Source organism: Myxine glutinosa, chromosome 1 (genome assembly GCF_964187855.1).
Source record: "Myxine glutinosa chromosome 1, kmMyxGlut1.1, whole genome shotgun sequence".
NCBI classification, from domain to species: domain Eukaryota; kingdom Metazoa; phylum Chordata; class Myxini; order Myxiniformes; family Myxinidae; genus Myxine; species Myxine glutinosa.
This window is the reverse complement of record NC_136261.1, coordinates 209,210,569-209,230,465: the sequence shown is the minus strand read 5'-3', so window position 1 is coordinate 209,230,465 and position 19,897 is coordinate 209,210,569. Positions and strand designations below refer to the sequence as shown.

General features: G+C 41.9%; 1 protein-coding gene across 1 annotated transcript in view; it reads left to right on the top strand.

Moving 5' to 3' along the window:
- The window catches only part of LOC144890992 (uncharacterized), a 39,387-nt gene extending 20,880 nt beyond the window's left edge, over positions 1 to 18,507 (top strand). Inside the window, exons 5-8 of the mRNA XM_078772888.1 lie at positions 11,164 to 11,256; positions 11,569 to 11,607; positions 16,992 to 17,124; positions 17,466 to 18,507. Of these exons, the coding sequence (XP_078629014.1) occupies positions 11,164 to 11,256; positions 11,569 to 11,607; positions 16,992 to 17,124; positions 17,466 to 17,743 (543 nt within the window). The 3' untranslated portion in view covers positions 17,744 to 18,507. The remainder of the gene's footprint in view (positions 1 to 11,163; positions 11,257 to 11,568; positions 11,608 to 16,991; positions 17,125 to 17,465) is intronic.
- The last annotated feature ends 1,390 nt before the right edge of the window (positions 18,508 to 19,897 follow it).

Here is a 19,897-nt window from a genome sequence, read left to right as displayed (position 1 = left end):
TACTTCTTGACTGCACCACCAATGGCCACTTGGGTTCATTGCACGCTTCCTAAAAGTTTTCAGTGTGCGCATTTGTGACCTGTGGACGTCACGGCGTTATGATGTAACGCACTCAAACTTGGCATTCTATAAATCTCATGGTGGTTCAACAGTCAATTCATCTCCTGCGCTTTGCGTGTTGTGAGGACTCAATCTCCATCCCAAGTTTGGGTGTTGTGAGGACGTTATTTAGGCTAAGAACATATTTATATATCTCACAGGATGAGTTGTTCATTGATGAAGTAAATTTACATCCTGCCAGTCCTCACATGTGGATTATTCCAAAAGAATACCACTCGTCCAATCCTACCCAGAACACCGGGAATCTCAAACCAAACGATTATTGACAAAATGCTCCTCTGAGTGCCTCCTTACCCTAAACATTTATCACCATTTCAGTGAAATATCTTTCATGAATCAATTCTTGTTCTCTTGTGTCCATCACACAGGAAACTGTTCCATCTGTTCCTCAGAAGAATAAAGGAGTTTTCAGCTATTTGTACAATGACATTTATAACATCGTTCCGACCTCCTTTCTGAAGGTATGATCACACACACATCACTCCAGAAACACACACACTTTAATCCCAGAGGATAAAAATGATACCAGGGCAGACACCCACAGCCACCTGAACATGTACACACTTCATACCAGGCTAGGACAACCACATACGCATCAACATAGCAATCCACAAAACCTCATATGCAACCACACTCCCACCAGAACAAATCTATGACTGTTGAGGAAACAAACACTTTCCAGGGTCTCCAGTTTAAAGGAATCGGAGGGGTCCGTTTGATCTGTCACTTCTTGACTGCACCAACAACGGCCACATTTGGCCTGTACAGTGGTCGTTGCACGCTTTCTGGAAGTTTTCATTGTGTGCTTTTGTGACCTGTGGATGTCATTGTGATATGACGTAATACACTCAAACTTGGCACCCTATGTCATGGTGGTTCAACAGTCAATTCATCTCCTGCGGTAGAACCTTCGAGCAGCTCAAGATCTGACATCCCGCGTTTGGTAGTTGTGAGGACGTTTTTAGGCTAAGAACAGGATTATTACCCTGCGCTCGTGAAGCAAAATGCGGGGTTAAGCATTCATACGCGTACGTGTGTCGTGTGCCGTGTGCTGTACGTGTGTGTGTGCCGTTTTCCATACGTGTGTGTGCCGTGTGCCGTATGTGTGTGCCGTATGTGTGTGCCGTACGTGTGCCGTATGTGTGTGTGCCGTACGTGTCTGCATTAAAAAAAATTCATTTTCTCGGCAACTGTTCCGATTGACACGAAATTTTATCACAGAAGCTCCCCCGCCTGTATAATTTTTTTATTCATGATTATGACGTCATAGGTCACGTGGTACGGACGCCATCTTCGAAAAAGGTTACACTTCGAAATCTCCCAAACCGCTCAATGGAAAAAATTTAAACATGGCTCATTGTCAAGTACTCACCATGGGGAATAAGATATGTTGATGGTGATGTCATCGGTGCCTTAATTATGACGTCGTAATTCGACAAGTACAACGCTTGATCTGATCAAGATGAATAAAACAAAAATTCCTCTGCAACTGTTAGTCCGATGGACACGAAATTTTCAGAATATGTGCGGCGGCTCCTGTAGAATTTTTAAAATGATAATTGTAACGTCATAGGTCACGTGGTACAGACGCCATCTTGGGAAAAATCGAAAAAAGTTACACCTCTATCTCCGAAACCGCTCCATGGGAAAAATTGAAACATGGCTCATTGTCAAGCACTGCCCTTGGGGAATAAGATGTGTTAATGATGATGTCATCAGTGCCTTCGATATGATGTCATAATTCGACAAGTACAACACTTATCCAATCATTGTGAATTTTTTTTCTCAGCAACTGTTGGTCTGATGGGCACCAAATTTTCACCACAGCAGCACCTCCTCCTGTAGAATATTATAATGATAATCATGACATCATAGGTCATGTGGTACAGGCGCCATCTTGGAAAAACCGAAAAATGTTGCACCTCTATATCTCCAAAACCACTGCATGGAAAAAATGGAAACATGGCTCATTGTAAAGAACTCCATATGGGAAATAGGTGTTAACGATGACGTCATTGGTACCATAATTATGACATCATAATTCGACAGGGACAACGCTTAGTCTGATCAGTTTGAAATGTATTGAGCGTGATCTATGCAACAATTATATTGGAGAATATAAACTTATGATTTAATCGCTCACATGGTCTGGCAGCCCTATTGGATCTAACAAAAAAAAATGTTCAAAAACAGAAGAGTTGGCTCGCAACAAGTTGACTGCGCAGGGTAAGTATTCTATGAATACCATCTAGTTTATTTCAGAGGATGAGTTGTTAATTTGTGAAGTAAATTTATAATAAAGTGTCCCACAAAAGGATAAATTTCGCGAACTGTTGTGCCAGAAAGTAAGAGTTCATCAATGGAGATCTTGGTGAAATTCTTTTGATCCAAGACCCTACTCCTCCCTGAACCGAATTGTGATCAGCACTTGTACTCTTTTGGGTCGGACCTGCATTCTCAACCTGACAAATGCATCACAGAAGGGATGATGAGTTTACCTTTCCTGGTGTTGTTGATACATCCTGCAGTGCTCGCGTGTGGGTTATTCCAAAAGAATACCACTCGTCCAATCCTACCCAGAACACCGGGAATCTCAAACCAAACGATTATTGACAAAATGCTCCTCTGAGTGCCTCCTTACCCTAAACATTTATCACCATTTCAGTGAAATATCTTTCATGAATCAATTCTTGTTCTCTTGTGTCCATCACACAGGAAACTGTTCCATCTGTTCCTCAGAAGAATAAAGGAGTTTTCAGCTATTTGTACAATGGCATTTATAACATCGTTCCGACCTCCTTTCTGAAGGTATGATCGCACACACATCACTCCAGAAACACACACACTTTAATCCCAGAGGATAAAAATGATACCAGGGCAGACACCCACAGCCACCTGAACATGTACACACTTCATACCAGGCTAGGACAACCACATACGCATCAACATAGCAATCCAGAAAACCTCATATGCAACCACACTCCCACCAGAACAAATCTATGACTGTTGAGGAAACAAACACTTTCCAGGGTCTCCAGTTTAAAGGAATCGGAGGGGTCCGTTTGATCTGTTTCTTCTTGACTGCACCAACAACGGCCACATTTGGCCTGTACAGTGGTCGTTGCACGCTTTCTGGAAGTTTTCATTGTGCGCTTTTGTGACCTGTGGATGTCACGGTGATATGACGTAACACACTCAAACTTGGTGTGCTATGTCACGGTGTTTCAACAGACAATTCAACTCCTGCAGTAGAACCTTCGAGCAGCTCAAGGTCTGACTCAAGGTCCCCTTGACATTTGTACACAGTCTGACATCCCGCGTTTGGATGTTGTGAGGATGTTTTTCGGCAAAGAACAGATAGATTGTCATTTTCCCCAGATAGATTGTCAAATTTCAACTCGTTATTTTATCGTCCATGCGTTATTGTTTTGATTATAGTTACTTTTGGTTTGAATTTCCTGTAACTTGTAATTATTTAATCGTGTTCTGCTCCTCGTGTGTGGCCTTGTAGTTGTACCCCTGTCGGTGTTTGTTATCTTAATCGTGTTTTGCTTGGCTTTTAGTTTTTTTCCCTTCTACCCCGAACATAATACTCTGTCTCACGTTCTAAATCCCCACCTCCCCCCCCCCCCACCCCCAAAAACCAAACAAACAAACAAACAAAAAAAAACATTTATTTTCCTTTCTCCACTTGTACTGTTGACTCATCCTGTATTTTCTGTCCAGGTGTGCTGTTCGCCCCGCCCCCATTAACTCCTTGCCATCCACCGTTTGCCCTTCACGTGACTCGTGGTGGTCCCTCTCGGCTCTCCCCCCGTTGGTATTTTTGTGCACATAAGGTTGTTCACGGTTCTGTTTAAATATTATTTAAATATGTATAACCTTTCCCCTTCAGTGTTTTACTCAGTGGTATTTTACAACACGCTGTTTTTCTTCCTATTTAAAAGGCTTTTCTCAATTTCCTCTCCAACTCATTCCACCTCAAAAAAAAGAAATTCAATATCTTATACGTCTCCCTCACTACATGGTCTAAATTCACATTAATTCCATCCCTCCTCCATCATTCTGAACCGGATTGCTAACTTGAAAATCACAACAAACCCAATTTGTTTTCAATGTTCGTCTTTCATTAATCATCCACTTTCTAAACTCCCCTCTTGCCCCTCCCATCCAAATCCCTCCCCTTGCACCTACACTCCTAAACTCCCCCCTTGCCCCGCCACTCTTAAACTCCCCCCCTACCCCTCCACTCCTGAACTCCCCCCTTGCCCTTCCACTCCTGAACTCCCCCCTTGCCCTTCCCCTCCTAAACTCCCCCCTCACTCCTCCCCTTCAAAACTCCCCCCCAACCCCTCCCATTCAAATCTCCCCCCATACCATTCCTCTCCAATTCTCCCTCCTCCTCAAAGCTGCCTCCTCCCCACTTCGTCTCCCTTCTATCTCATACCTCCACCCCCCCAACCTTCTTCTTTCCTCTGCCCCCCCTCAAACAACACCTCACTGTGCCTCATCCCTTCACCTTCAAATCTTTCATCCTCCTCATCCTTCCCTTTCTTGGAACTCTTCTGCAATCGCTGACACACTAACAACTGCTCTCCCTACCTCCCCCTCTCATCCTTCATCTTACCCTACTCCTCCCCTCCCCTGTCCTGTACCCGATGCTCCCCCTCTCTCTTCATTAACGGTATGGACCTCAAACATCCGGGGCCTTCGCTCAAACCTGACTGATCTCTCCATACAGGTTGCTTCTGACAATCCAGACACAGAAAGTGTTTGGGTCTCAAGCTTTTGGGTCTCACCATCTGCCATGATCTTTCTTGGGAAAACCACATTTCCAAGCTGGCCTCCAAAGCCAGTCGCCGACTGGGCATCCTCCGTCGTGCGAAGTCCTTCCTAGGCACACCTGAGCTCCTCACCACACACAAGGCTTTCATCCGCAGCTCAATGGAATACTGTTCTCCCCTATGGGCCGGTGCTCCTGCCTCACACCTGGCTCGGCTTCACGCTGTTGAATCCAAAGCTTTCAGAATCATTGGAATCTCCCGCGATGAAGCTATCTCTGAGGGCCTTTCACTCACTCACCGCAGGCAGGTAGGTGGTCTTTCTGTCTTCTACCGACTCCTCTCCGGCCTTGCTCCCCCAGCTCTCTCTGTGCTCTGTCCCCCAAATATTCCTACAGGTCGCACAAGATCTGCCAGCCACCCTCTGATGGTTAAACTGCCGAAATCTCGGCTCTCTGCTCACCTTCACTCTTTCATTCCTCTTTTCTCCCGCCTCTGGAACAAACTCCCACACTCACTTCAATCACACTCCTCCCTCCAGGTCTTCAAAACAGCTGTTCACCACCATCTCTTATCTTCCCCCATCCAAAACCTTGATCTTTTCTACCCCCACTAATTCACCCCAGATCCACCTTGTTTGAAATTCCAACTTCTTTCCTGGAAGTCTTGGCAGGGTCCATATGTTTTATACCTCTCCCACCTCCCCCCCCCCCCTTCCCATGCCTTCCCCCCAAAGCCCTCTCCCTCCCACAGTTCTCTCGATGTCTCCATGTCTCTCAGTCCCTGCTCTCAAATGTTGTGTTTGTGTCCTTCCCCCTCTCTCCCCATCTTGTCTACCGCTCCCGATGTTACTTGTTTTGTGTGTCTGTTTGTCTTTCTGTGTGATTAATGTTCGCTCTTTCACGAGCCTCGATCTTGTATACAAAAAAAAAATAAAAAAAATAACTAATAATCTATCTATAATTCCAGTAATCTCTGTGTGTCTGTGTGTCTGTGTGTCTGTGTGTCTGTGTGTTTGTCTGTGACCGCTGTTTCTCGACAACTACCGGTCCGATATACTTGAAACTTGCCAGGTATATTGCTGGGGACCCGAGGATGTGCCTTTTCAAGGTTTTAAATTAATCGGAGAAGTACTTACCGAGCTATGTCCAAAAAACGCTTCAACCAATCAGAGAGCAGCGAGCTATCACGTGTGCCGAACGTGGCGATCAGACTCTATTTCACGTTGGCAAACTATGTTGCCGCTATGTTGGCGTTAAACTATGTTTTAAAACTAATGAAAACCATTTCATGTAAATAGAGGGGGGGGGGGGGATTGTCACTGTACTCGCAAGCCGTTCGCCGTTCGCTTTGGCGTTGCGAATGGACCAAAACATTTCATGGACCAAACCATTTCATGTAAAGCGTTCGCCGTTCGCTTTGGCGTTGCGAATGGACCAAAACATTTCATGAACCAAACCATTTCATGTAAAGCGTTCGCCGTTCGCTTTGGCGTTGCGAATGGACCAAAACATTTCATGGACCAAACCATTTCATGTAAATAGAGGGGGGGGGGATTGTCACCGTACTCGCACCCACGTACCCACGTACGGGCATTGCACCCACGTACAGGCATGCCCTAGTAATAATAATAATAATAATAACAGAATTATTTATTTCAAAGGATGAGTTGTTCATTTGTGAAGTAAATGTATCATGAAGTATTCCACGAAAGGATAAATTTCACGAACTGTTCTGCCAGAAAGTTGAAGTTCATCACTGGAGATCTTGGTGATCATCTTTCGATCCGAGACCCTACTCCTCCCTGAACCGGACTGTGATCAGCACTTGTACTCTTTTGGGTCGGACCTGCATTCTCAACCTGACAAATACATCACAGAAGGGATTATGAGTTTACCTTTCCTGGTGTTGTTGATACATCCTGCCAGTGCTCACGTGTGGACGATTCCAAAAGAATCCAACCACTCGTCCAATCCTACCAACAACACCAGGAATCTCATACCAAACGATTATCGATAAAATGTTCCTCTGAGTGACCCTTACCCTCAAATTTATCACCATTTCAGTGAAATATCTTTCACGAATCGTCACTTCTTCTTCTCTTGCATCCATCACACAGGAAGCTGTTCCATCTGTTCCTCAGAAGAATGAAGGAGTTTTCAGCTATTTGTACAAAGGAATTCAGAACATCGTTTCAACCTCCTTTCTGAAGGTATGATCGCACACGCACATCACTCCACAAACACACACACGATAATCCTGGAGGACATAAATGATACCACGACCAGTTGGTCATGCATGTCTGTCCATGATACCAGGGCAGACATGCACGACCAACAAAGGGGTCCACACTTTTCAACAGACGAGGGCAACCACATATGTAACCATGCTTCCACCCGCACAAATCTATGACTGTTGAGGAAACGAAACACTTTTCAGGCTCTCCAGTTTAAAGGAACCGGTGGGGTGCATTTGATCCGTTACTTCCTTGTTGCACCACCAATGGCCACTTAGATCCTGTGCGGTGGTCGTTGCATACTTGCTGAAAGTTTTCATTGTGCGCATTTGCGACCTGTGGATGTCACTGCGTTATGACGTAACACACCCAAACTTGGCGCCCGATCTCATGGTGGTGCAACAAACAATTAATCTCCTGCAGTAGAACCTTTGAGCAGCTCAATGTCTGACATTCCACGTATGGGTGTTATGAGGACGTTTTTAGGCTAAGAACAGGATTATTTATTTCAGAGGATGAGTTGTTCATTTGTGAAGTAAATTTAAAATAAAGTGTTCCAGGAAAGGATAAATTTAGCGAACTGATCTGCCAGAAAGTTAAAGTTCATCAATGGACATCTTGGTGATATTCTTTCGATCCAACACCCTACTCCTCCCTGAATCAGACTGTGATCAGCACTTGCACCCTTTTGCGTCACACCTGCATTCTCAACCTGACAAATGCATCACAGAAGGGATTATGAGTTCACCTTTCCTGGTGTAGTTGATACATCCTGCCAGTCCTCATGTGTGGATGATTCCACTTGAATACCACTCGTCCGATCCTACCCAGAACACCAGGAATCTCATACCAAACGGTTATTGATAAAATGCTCCTCTGAGTGCCCCCTCACCCTCAACAACATTTATCACCATTTCAGTAAAATATCTTTCATTAATTCTCATTTCTTCTTCTCTTGTGTCCATCACACAGGAAACTGTTCCATCTGTTCCTCAGAAGATTATAGGGGTTTTCAGGTATTTGTACAATGGAATTCATAACATCGTTCCAACCTCCTTTCTGAAGGTATGATCACACACACATCATTCCAGAAACATGCACACTTTAATGCCACAGGATATAATTTATACCAGGACAGACATGCACACCCACCTGAGCATGTAGACACTTCATAAAAGGCCAGGACAACCACATACGCAACAACATAGCAACTCGCAGAATCACATATGTACTGTTGTGGCCAAAAATAATTGGCACCCTTGCACTGCTTTCAAACAATGCACCATTTCTTTCAGAAAATTGTTGAAATTAAAAAAAAATTGGTTTCCACAAATGTATGTCTTTGGTTTGCAGTGGAACAAAACAAAAAAAAGCTGAAGATATTCGGAAATCTTAGCTTATTCCACACAAAAATCCTAAAATGGCCTGGACAATATTTTTGGCACGTTTTAGAAGTTGTTAGAAATAATTGGATTTCAAGCAGGTGATTCTCCTTTACTTTGGAATTGAACTCACCTTTGGTGAGTTGCAGGTGCCTGCAATGTAAGAATCACGCATTCAACCAGTTTGAATGGAGAAAAGAAAGAAAACCAGAGAATTGTCTGAGGAGGTCAGACACAATATTGTAGCCAAGCATGGACAATCTCAAGGCTACAAGTCCATCTCCAGAGACCTTGATGTTCCTGTGTCCACCGTACGCAATGTTATCAGGAAGTTTGAGGCCCATGGCACTGCAGCCAACCTCTCTGGACGTGGCCACAAGAGAAAACTTGATCGAAGATTACAGCGAACGATTGATCGAATTATGGAGAAAGCATCTCAATCAACTGCCAAACAGATTCAAGCTGACCTTCAGACACAGAGGATATAAATTTCAACACAGTGAGTCAATTAAATCACAACACAGTACGACAATTTCAACTCGCACCATCCGTAGCCAACTTAATGAAATGGGGTTCTATGGTCGAAGACCCTTGAGGACTTCACTGCTGAGAGAGAGACAGAAGAAAGCATGACTGGAGTTTGGCAAAACACACCTGAACAAGCCAAAATCCTTCTGGGTGAATGTCCTATGGACAGATGAGACCAAATAAGAGCTTTTTCGTAAAGCACGTCATCTCTATGTTTACAGAAAACAAAATGAAGCATTCAAATAAAGGAACACCTTCCCTACAGTCAAACATGGAGGAGGTTCAGTGATGTTTTGGGGTTGCTGTGCTGCCTCTGGCACTGGGTGACTTGAATGTGTGCATGGCATCATGAAATCAAGAGATTACCAAGGCATTTTGGAGCGCAATGTTCAACCCAGTGTCAGAAATCTGGGTCTCCGTCGAAGGTCATTGGTCTTCCAGCAGGACAATGACCCCAAACACACTTCAAAAAGCACCCTGGAATGGTTCAAGACAAAATGCTGGACTGTTCTGCAGTGGCCAGCAATGAGTCCAGATCTAAATCCCATTGAACACTTGTGGGGAGATCTGAAAACAGCAGTTGGGAGAAGGCACCTTTCAAATCTGGCAAAACAGGAGCAGTTTGCACAAGAAGAGTGGGCCAAACTACCAGTAGAGAGGTGTAGGAAGCTCATTCATGGATATAGGAAGTGCTTGACTGCAGTTATTTTGTCCAAAGGCTGTGCTACCAAATATTAAGTAGAGGGTGTCAATAATTTTATCAACAGCATTTCTTTTTATTTTATGATTTCAAAGGATATATTAAGTTCTGAATGAAAAACAATGGTTTTGTAAAATTAACAGTGAAATAGAGAATTGTGGAGGCCAAATACTTTTGTCCATTTGAACTTAGTTTTCGAGAAAATTGTGAGTTCTTTGAAAAAAAGTGCAAGGGTGCCAATATTTTTGGCTTCGGCTGTAACCTCACACCATCCAGAACCTATCCCTGACTGTTGAGGGATCACTGATCATTTGTGGCCACTTTGGTGAAATATCTTTCGTTAATTCTCAATTATTGTTTTCTTCTGTCCATCACACAGAAGGTTGTGTCTGTGGAGCCCCAAGACATTTCCAGGTCTTTGTGTGAAACAATCTGTAACATCGTTCCGTCCTCCTTTCTGAAGGTATGTTCGCATATATGTCACTCCAGAAACACACGTTTTAATGCCGGGGAATATAACTTATACCAGGGCAGACATGCTCGTCCAACAAAGTGTTTCCACGCTTTCCAAAAGACGAGGGCAGCCACATATGTAACCATGCTTCCACCCGCACAAATCTATAACTGTTGAGGAAATGAAACACTTTCAGGCTTTTCAGTTTAAAGGAATCGGAGGGGCCGTTTGATCCGTTACTTCTTGACTGCGCCACCAATGGCCACTTCGATCTTGTGCGGTGTTCATTGCACACTTCCTAAAAGTTTTCACTGTGCGCATTTGTTACCTGTGGACATCACGGCGTTTTGATGTAACACACTTAAATTTGGCATTCTATTTATCTCAAGGTGGTTCAATAGTCAATAATTAATCTCCTGCGATTTGGGTGTTGCGAGGACTCCATCTCCATCCCGAGTTTGGGTGTTGTGAAGACGTTACTTGGCTAAGAACATATTTATATATCTCAGAGGATGAGTTGTTCATTTATGAAGTAAATTTACAATAAAATGTTCAAATAAAGGTTACATTTAGTGATCCGATCTGCCAGGAACTTAATTTTCACGAATTGAGATTTTGGTGATGATTTTTCGATCCAAAACCCCACTCCCTGAACCAGACTTATCAGCACTTGTAGCCTTTTGGGTCGGACCTGCATTCTCAACCTGACAAATGCATCACAGAAGGGATTATGAATTTACCTTTCCTGGTGTTGTTGATACATCCTGTCAGTGCTCACGTGTGGATGATTCCAATAAGCATATCACTCGTCCAATCCGACCCAGAACACCACTAATCTCATACCAAACGAATATCGACAAAATGCTCCTCTGAGTGCCCCCTCACCCTCAACACTGATCACGATTTCAGTGAAATATCTTTGATTAATTCTCAATTCTTCTTCTCTTGTGTCCATCACACAGGAAACTGTTCCATCTGTTCCTCGGAAGATTATAGGGGTTTTCAAGTATTTGTACAATGGAATTCATAACATCGTTCCGACCTCCTTTCTGAAGGTATGGTCACACACATCATTCCAGAAACACACACACTTTAATCCCAGAGGATATAAATACCACCATGACATACATGCAGAGCCAACTGAACATGTACACACTTCATAACAGGCCAGGACAACCACATATGCAGTGACATAGCCACTCGCAAAACCACATCTGTAACCACACACACCATGCAGAATATATCCCTGACTGTTGAGAGATAACTGATCATCTGTGGCCACTTTGTTGAAATATTTCATTAATTCTCAATTATTGTTTTCTTCTGTCCATCACACATTTTTTCATGTCCCTTTTCATGTCTCTCAGAAGTCCGAAGTTAACATCCTTCCGACCTCCTTTCTGAAGGTATGATCGCAAACACATCACTCAAACACACGCTTTAATCCCAGAGGGGACCTGACTTAACACACTCAAACATGGCGTCCTAGCTCAAGAGGGTTGAACGCACGGTTAGTTTCCTGCAGTAGAACCACCAAGCAACTCATGGGCCGAAATTACATGTGTGGGTTTTGCGAGATTGTGTGATGTCTAGAACAGGTTTACTTATTTCAGTGGATGAGTTGTTCATTTCTGAAGTAAATTAAAATTAAAATGTTCCTCCAGAGGTTAAATTTAGCGATCTGATCTGCCCGAAATTTATGGAGATCTTGGTGATCATTATTAGATCCAAGACCAGACTTGTCACCGGGGTGGTCCCTCATCATCACTTGTACCATTTAGAGTCAAACCTGCATTCTCAACCTCTTATAACGAAACAGAAGTAAAGCAGCAGAGGTTGTGAGTGCAGAGGACAATGTAAAAGATACAGGTGATGTGATGAAGATGGCTAATGGACATCAAAAGGCAAATTCGGAAAAGTATCACCGCTCAAAAAGAGCTTGAGCGAATGTAGAAAAATAAATGTTTTCCCGGTGTTACCAGTGTTGCTTCGTTTGGGTTGAAGTCGTGTGAACGGAAATGGACAGTTTGTGTCAATCACTTTGACGAGTATGGGTTAGTTTGGGTTGAAATGACGATTACGAGTATTGGTTAGTTTGGGTTAAAATCACTTTGACAGGTGTTATTAATTATAATAACTAGAACTGCCACTTTGTAACTGTTGGCAGTGATGGTCCGGTGCAAAGACGTCCCACTTTGATCAGACACGTGACCAATGAAATCCTCTTTAAAAAAAAAAAAACTCGATTCAGAATTTGATTTAAAAAATGAAATTTAAAGGAATTCAAACAATACTCAGATTCAAAATAATTTTTAATAATGGCTGCCAGAAATGCAACCGCCGATGTTTAAATTACCAAACTGTATTCCAAAATACTCGTTACTAATGTGTGTGAAGTTTCACATCATTCTTTTAAGCCGTACTGGAGTGTGAAAATAATTATTATTCTTCATCATAAAGGTTTCTTCTTCTTCACATACAGTGGGGAGAACAAGTATTTGATACACTGCCGATTTTGCAGGTTTTCCCACTTACAAAGCACGTAAAGGTCTGTAATTTTTATCATAGGTACACTTCAACTGTGGAAGACGGAATCTAAAACAAAAATCCTGAAAATCACATTGTATGATTTTTAAGTAATTAATTTGCATTTTATTGCATGAAATAAGTATTTGATCACCTACCAACCAGTAAGAATTCCGGCTCTCACAGACCTGTTAGTTTTTTCTTTAAGAAGCCCTCCCATTCTCCACTCATTACCTGTATTAACTGCACCTGTTTGAACTCGTTATCTGCATAAAAGACGTCTCCAGACCGTCTCCGACCACAAAGACCGCAAAGACCGACCGCAAAGCCGTCTCCAGACCTGTCCACACTCAATCAGACTCCAACCTCTCCACAATGGGCAAGACCAGAGAGCTGTCTAAGGACATCAGGGACAAATTTGTAGACTTGCACAAGGCTGGGATGGGCTACAGGACAATAGGCAAGCAGCTTGGTGAGAAGGCAACAACTGTTGGCGCAATTATTAGAAAATGGAAGAAGTTCAAGATGACAGTCAATCTCCCTCGGTCTGGGGCTCCATGCAAGATCTCACCTCGTGGAGCCTCAATGATCATGAGAAAGGTGAGGGATCAGCCCAGAACTACACGGCAGGACCAGGTCAATGACCTGAAGAGAGCTGGGACCACAGTATCAAAGAAAACCATAAGTAACACACTACGCCGTCATGGATTAAAATCCTGCAGCGCACGCAAGGTCCCTCTGCTCAAGCCAGCGCATGATCAGGCCCGTCTGAAGTTTGCCAATGACCATCTGGATGATCCAGAGGAGGAATGGGAGAAGGTCATGTGGTCTGATGAGACCAAAATAGAGCTTTTTGGTTTAAACTCCACTCGCCGTGTTTGGAGGAAGAAGAAGGATGAGTACAACCCCAAGAACACCATCCCAACCATGAAGCATGGAGGTGGAAACATCATTCTTTGGGGATGCTTTTCTGCAAAGGGGACAGGACGACTGCACCGTATTGAGGGGAGGATGGATGGGGCCATGTATCGCGAGATCTTGGCCAACAATCTCCTTCCCTCAATAAGAGCATTGAAGATGGGGCGTGGCTGGGTCTTCCAGCATGACAACGACCCGAAACACACAGCCAGGGCAACTAAGGAGTGGCTCCGTACGAAGCATCTCAAGGTCCTGGAGTGGCCTAGCCAGTCTCCAGACCTGAACCCAATAGAAAATCTTTGGAGGGAGCTGAAAGTCTGTGTTGCGCAGCGACAGCCCCGAAACCTGAAGGATCTGGTGAAGATCTGTATGGAGGAGTGGGCCAAAATCCCTGCTGCAGTGTGTGCAAACCTGGTTAAGAACTACAGGAAACGTCTGATCTCTGTAATTGCAAACAAAGGTTTCCGTACCAAATATTAAGTTCTGTTTTTCTGATGTATCAAATACTTATTTCATGCAATAAAATGCAAATTAATTACTTAAAAATCATACAATGTGATTTTCAGGATTTTTGTTTTAGATTCCGTCTTCCACAGTTGAAGTGTACCTATGATAAAAATTACAGACCTTGACGTGCTTTGTAAGTGGGAAAACCTGCAAAATCGGCAGTGTATCAAATACTTGTGCTCCCCACTGTATATATAATATTCTGGCTGCCAGACCATGTGATCTATCACATTTAAATTTTGTAAAGTTTGACTTCAACAGCATAAGCCGTTTCATGGAAAGTTATTTATTTATTTTACTTTGATCCAATATGGCTGCCCAACCACATGGCCTTTGAGATAAAAAAAAATGTCCGCCGCCTAGCATTGGGAAGGAGTTCATGTGTGTGATGTTTTGTGTTGATCGGATAAGGTTCGTTTTTTTTATCCAATATGGCTGACAAACAATGTGACCTATGACTTGATCGTTTTCAACATATATTTCCCAAGGCTGTTAGATCATATGTGTGGCGTTTCACATCGATCTAGTGAGCCGTTTTGGAGAAAGTTTGTATTTTCAAGCCAATATGGCTGCCGAATCATGCGACCAATGACATCATCAATACGAGAACGGCACTCAGTGGAGGGCATACCTCCGCCTGGTTGGCCATATCAATCAATGGTGAAGAATCCCTTAAAAAATTCTGCAAGCTGGATCGGATCTGGATCTTCACCAAAATTGAATCGATTCTTCTTTGTCTCACACAAACAACCTGTTCAACAAGTTTCGTCCAAATCCATCCATAAACTTTTGAGATATCCTGCTATTCATCGTTTTTGGCCCTATCTCCCAATGGTGAAGAATCACTTGAAAAAAATAAATAATTATCATATCCGAATCCATATTCAGATCTTCACCAAAATCCAATTGAATCGATCTTGTCAGACACCCAACCAATCCACAAAGTTTCGTCCAAATCCGTCCATAACTTTTTGAGATATCCAACTAAGGAATTGTTTAGGGCCCTATCTCCCAAAGGTGAAGAATCACTTAAAAATTCTAATAGCCGGATCCAAATCCGGATCTTCACCAAAATCTAATCATTTCGTCCTTGTCACATACGCTACATCTCTGACATATTTCGTCCGAATCCGTCCACAACTTTTCGAGATATTTTGTTCACAGACAAAAGGACAGACAAACAGACAGGGGTGAAAACATAACCTCCATCCACCTTTGGTGGCGGGGGTAATAATTCTCCCATACAATTTTTGCCTAGATTACGCTCAATACATTTCAAACTGATTGGATTAAGCATTGTACTTATGACCGGATTAAGTGTTGTATATGAAGGCACCGATGTCATGATCAACATATATTTTACTCCTCATGGGGAGTTCTTGACGATGTGTCAATTTTCAATTTTTTTCATGGAGCGTTTTCAGAGATACAGAGGTGCAAAGTTTTTTTTTTTTTTTTTTTTCCAAAATGGCACCCGCACCTCGTGACCTATTATATCATTCTTATCATTTAAAAAAAATCTACTGCATTAGGTGCTCCTTTGGTGAAAATTCCATGGCAATCGCTCAAGCGGGTTGCAGAGAAAATGAATTTAAAAGAAAATAAACGTGCAAAAACGGGAGAATAAAAAATATTAATAAACTTAACAAAAACAATTAGGTTCCAGTGTTCTGTCATTGTGTTAATTGAAACTGTCATTCTGGTGTTTCACAGGCAGGTTGTTTCATCAATGTATGTGTCGTCCTTCGGATGTCGGTAAACCTGGTCATCCCGTTTGTCGGCATTAGTTAATGGACATTAAATATCCCATGGTGTCATTCGCGAAGAGTTGGCAACCTATCACTGGCACCATGAACAAATTACAAATTTCTTATACAACTATTGCTGGGAAGGTAATGGCAAACCACCCAGTATAACCTTTACAAAAAAACTGCTTACATTTTTATTTTTATATATATATATATATATATACACAAAGAATTAAGTTAAGCACCCCCTACACAAAGAATTAAGTTAAGCACCCCCTAATATATATTCTTTGTGTATATGTATACATTGGCATATATTCTAAGGTATGTGAGATCAAATAATGATTGGTATGACATTAGCAATTATCCATTGATGAAATGCAGATGAGTGCACTCATCTGTGACGCCCATCGCTCGTGCAGCACGTGTTATCATCCACGTGGTCGTGATTGACGCAAAGATCGCTAGAGGTCTTCTCAGAACAATGACTGTACGTTAGAAAACATAAACGTCATCCACACTGTCCGTGATGGACCTATAGCTCCATACTTAAATTGAGGTGAAAATATGCCTAAAATTCCCAAAAAATTTCACCTTAAATTATTCAGAATAAAATATTGAAAACGGCATGATTGTTATGTTTTTATGTGACCATAATATCACTTCTCCAGAAAATATAGCAATATCATGGGTATATTACACTGTTTTGACGACAACAAACTTGTAATGTGCGAGGTTGTAAAGAAACGGGGGGGGTGCTTAACTTAATTCTTTGTGTATATATATATATATATATATATATATATATATATATATACAGATATATATATAGATATATATATAGATATACACAGATATATATATAGATATATACAGATATATATATATATATAGATATATATAGATATATACAGATATATATAGATATATAGATATATAGATGTGTGTAAATGTGCATGTATTTGTATCATGTATAAGGGTAAGTGGGATCCATAGCTATAATGTATGAAGGATTTAATAATGCTTTGTCTAAATGCGTTGTGGGACTAAAACATTTTTCCTAAACTCAGTTTTCTGACTTTTTTTTTTAGATCGAACCTGACACCTGCCCATGGGAGCCCTCCATATGGAGCTCCCCAAAGTGCGCTCCAACACATTGGTTGACCCCAGCAACTGAGATCCCTGGAAATGAAACCACATGTCTGGATGATATGGATGTTCACCGTAAGTTGATTTTGATGCTGAATGTAAAATATGTTGAGAGAACAAGAAAATAGTAGTGATTCGTAAGTTGGGTGGACTGATTCATTGCATTACCTTTTGTAATAATTTCTTCATTGCAGATATAACAACAGGTTGAGAATTACTTGTATAACTGTGATTTTTGTGATTTTAAATGATATTTGGCCTCGTTTTATTTTCACACTGAAATGTTGGAATCATAATTGATTATGATTTATTGATTAGGAACGGCTGATCTGCGTTTGTTTTGCTTAATTTGATTTCAAAGTCATCCAAGTAAAATTTTCTCTTTCTTTTGCTCATTGCAAACCCAAACCCTTCAGAATGTCTGGACTTCATTTCAAGGGAAGATCAGGAAGAAGAGATGGTGGAGATGAACATCTACGAAATCATCTTTCAAGTTGTGTACAATTCTTTGGCAATTCGCTGGATTCTTTTCTGTTTTACAAAGTGGATAAAGAGGCTGAAAAAGATGTACACCAATAAAATGCACCACAAAAAGAGGAAGAGGCGATGCACTTGCAAGCTTGAAAGCAAAGGACCAACCCTATGGCCAAGTTCCTGGGGTAAGGTGCTGCAGGATATGTGGGCAAGAAGCTGACCCAATCATGGAGCGTTACCATGATGCTCCCCTACAACGAGCAATCCTACAACGACAACGACACCCACACCCTACAACAATGACATGATGCTCCCCTACAACGAGCTGACCCAGTCATGGTGCTTTACCTCAATCTTGAGAGGGGTTGGATGACGTGATGCTTCCCTACAACGAGCTGCACAGAAACTTGCGGCAATGTTCCAGGCAGCCATGGTAGCCAATCCGCAAATGTAATAATACAAATGTAACTAATACATACAAATGTAACTAATACATACAAATGTAACTAATACATACAAATGTGATGAATACATACAAATGTAACTAATACACACAAATGTAACAGTAATATATAAATATCATCGCAGTAATTTGTGTGGTTATTATGACATTAATACATACAAATGTAACAGTAATACATACAAATGTAACTGTAATACATACAAATGTCACAGTCATTAAATTTGGCCCACATACCAAGTATGACCCGGGGATTGTCCGAAGGGTATTTTAAGTGCTCCAATGGAACGGTTGATAAGGAACAGCTGGCTTCGCAAGTGACAAGTAATTCGGACTTGTGAAGATCAGGCATTCGAAGATGAGCACTTGGAGTTCACTCGTCCTGTCGTTGCTTTAATCATTGTAATCCTCCACAATCGTAATCCACAATCATTGAAATTGTAATCTATTGTAAATAACCCTGTATGTTTAAGGACTTTTAATAAACTGTAATCACTGTCCTTCAATAAACATTGTAAACAGTACCTGGTGTCATCGTTTTTTAATATTATTTAAGCATATTTTATGAAACTGTAACCATGTGCATTCATGGTCGCAGACATTTTTTTTAACTTTAAAAATTTTCCCCTATGCATCAGGAAATGCTGGGAACAAATCCCTCTCTTCCTCATTGAAACAATTCCCTGACATTTGCGGTGTCGACATTCGTGGGATTTTCCCCTATGAATCAGGAAATGCCGGGAACAAATCCCTCTCTTCCTCATTGAAACAATGCCCTGACATTTGCGGTGTCGACATTCGTGGGATTTTCCCCTATGAATCGGGAACCGCAGTTACCTATCCCTCGTTCCCCCCATTAAAACAATGCCCCGACATTTGCGGTGTCGACATTCATGGGATTTTCCGCGAATCAGGATCTGCAGAGAACCTGTGACCCACCCCCCTTTTCCCACTGAAACAATGCCCCCACATTTGTGAATTCGACATTTGCAGCATTTTCCAGGAACGTATCCACCACTAATGTCGGGGCCTGACTTTATATAAACTACAACGGCACTTGGAAGAGCACATACCTCTACCAGGCGGAACAGTTTATACTTTGTATGCCATTGACAGGCCGCATCTGGATCCCGATCTGAACCAAAATCCAATCACCTTTTTCTTGTCACCTAACCAACTCATCCAATAAGTTATCATAATCTGTCCATATATTTTTGAAAAATCATGCTGTATATCGTTTTTGGCCCCATCTCTCAATGGTGAATAATCAAATAAAAATGAAAAAGCTCTTGTGGCCGGATTCGGATCTTTATGGGAGATAGGGCCAAAAACGATACATAGCAGGATATCTCAAAAAGTTATGGACGGATTTGGACGAAACGTGGTTAACAGGTTGGGTGTGTGACAAAGACCGAAGGAGAAATCAAAAGGATCTGAATCAAATTCAAATTCAAATGGAGAATTCAAAGGATCTGAATTTAGATTCGGATACGAGAATTATTTAAAACTAGCCGAAACCCGTGGAACATCCACGGAAGGGAGGATGTGGTGTATGGATAGAGTGTACCACTATGGATGGCATAGGGGATTTGCTTGTCCGAGTAAGAGTTAGGAAGAAAGATGAGAATGAAGAGTGCGTATATGAACAACGTATTTATTGCAATCTACTTAAATGACAATGCTACGATATACTTTTGAAAAATGAATGGATTCATAATAGGAATCCGCATAGCACTGGCGCAGTGGTATGTGTCAATGGAAAGGAACAGCAGTAGAACCATAGACTTTAAAAAAATGAACGGATTAGTAAATCGACTGGAACAGATTTTTCGAGTATGGCTGTACGTGATAAACAAAGAGCGCGGTTGGAAGAAATTATGGTAAACCCACCTGATGAGGTTAGCGTACACCACG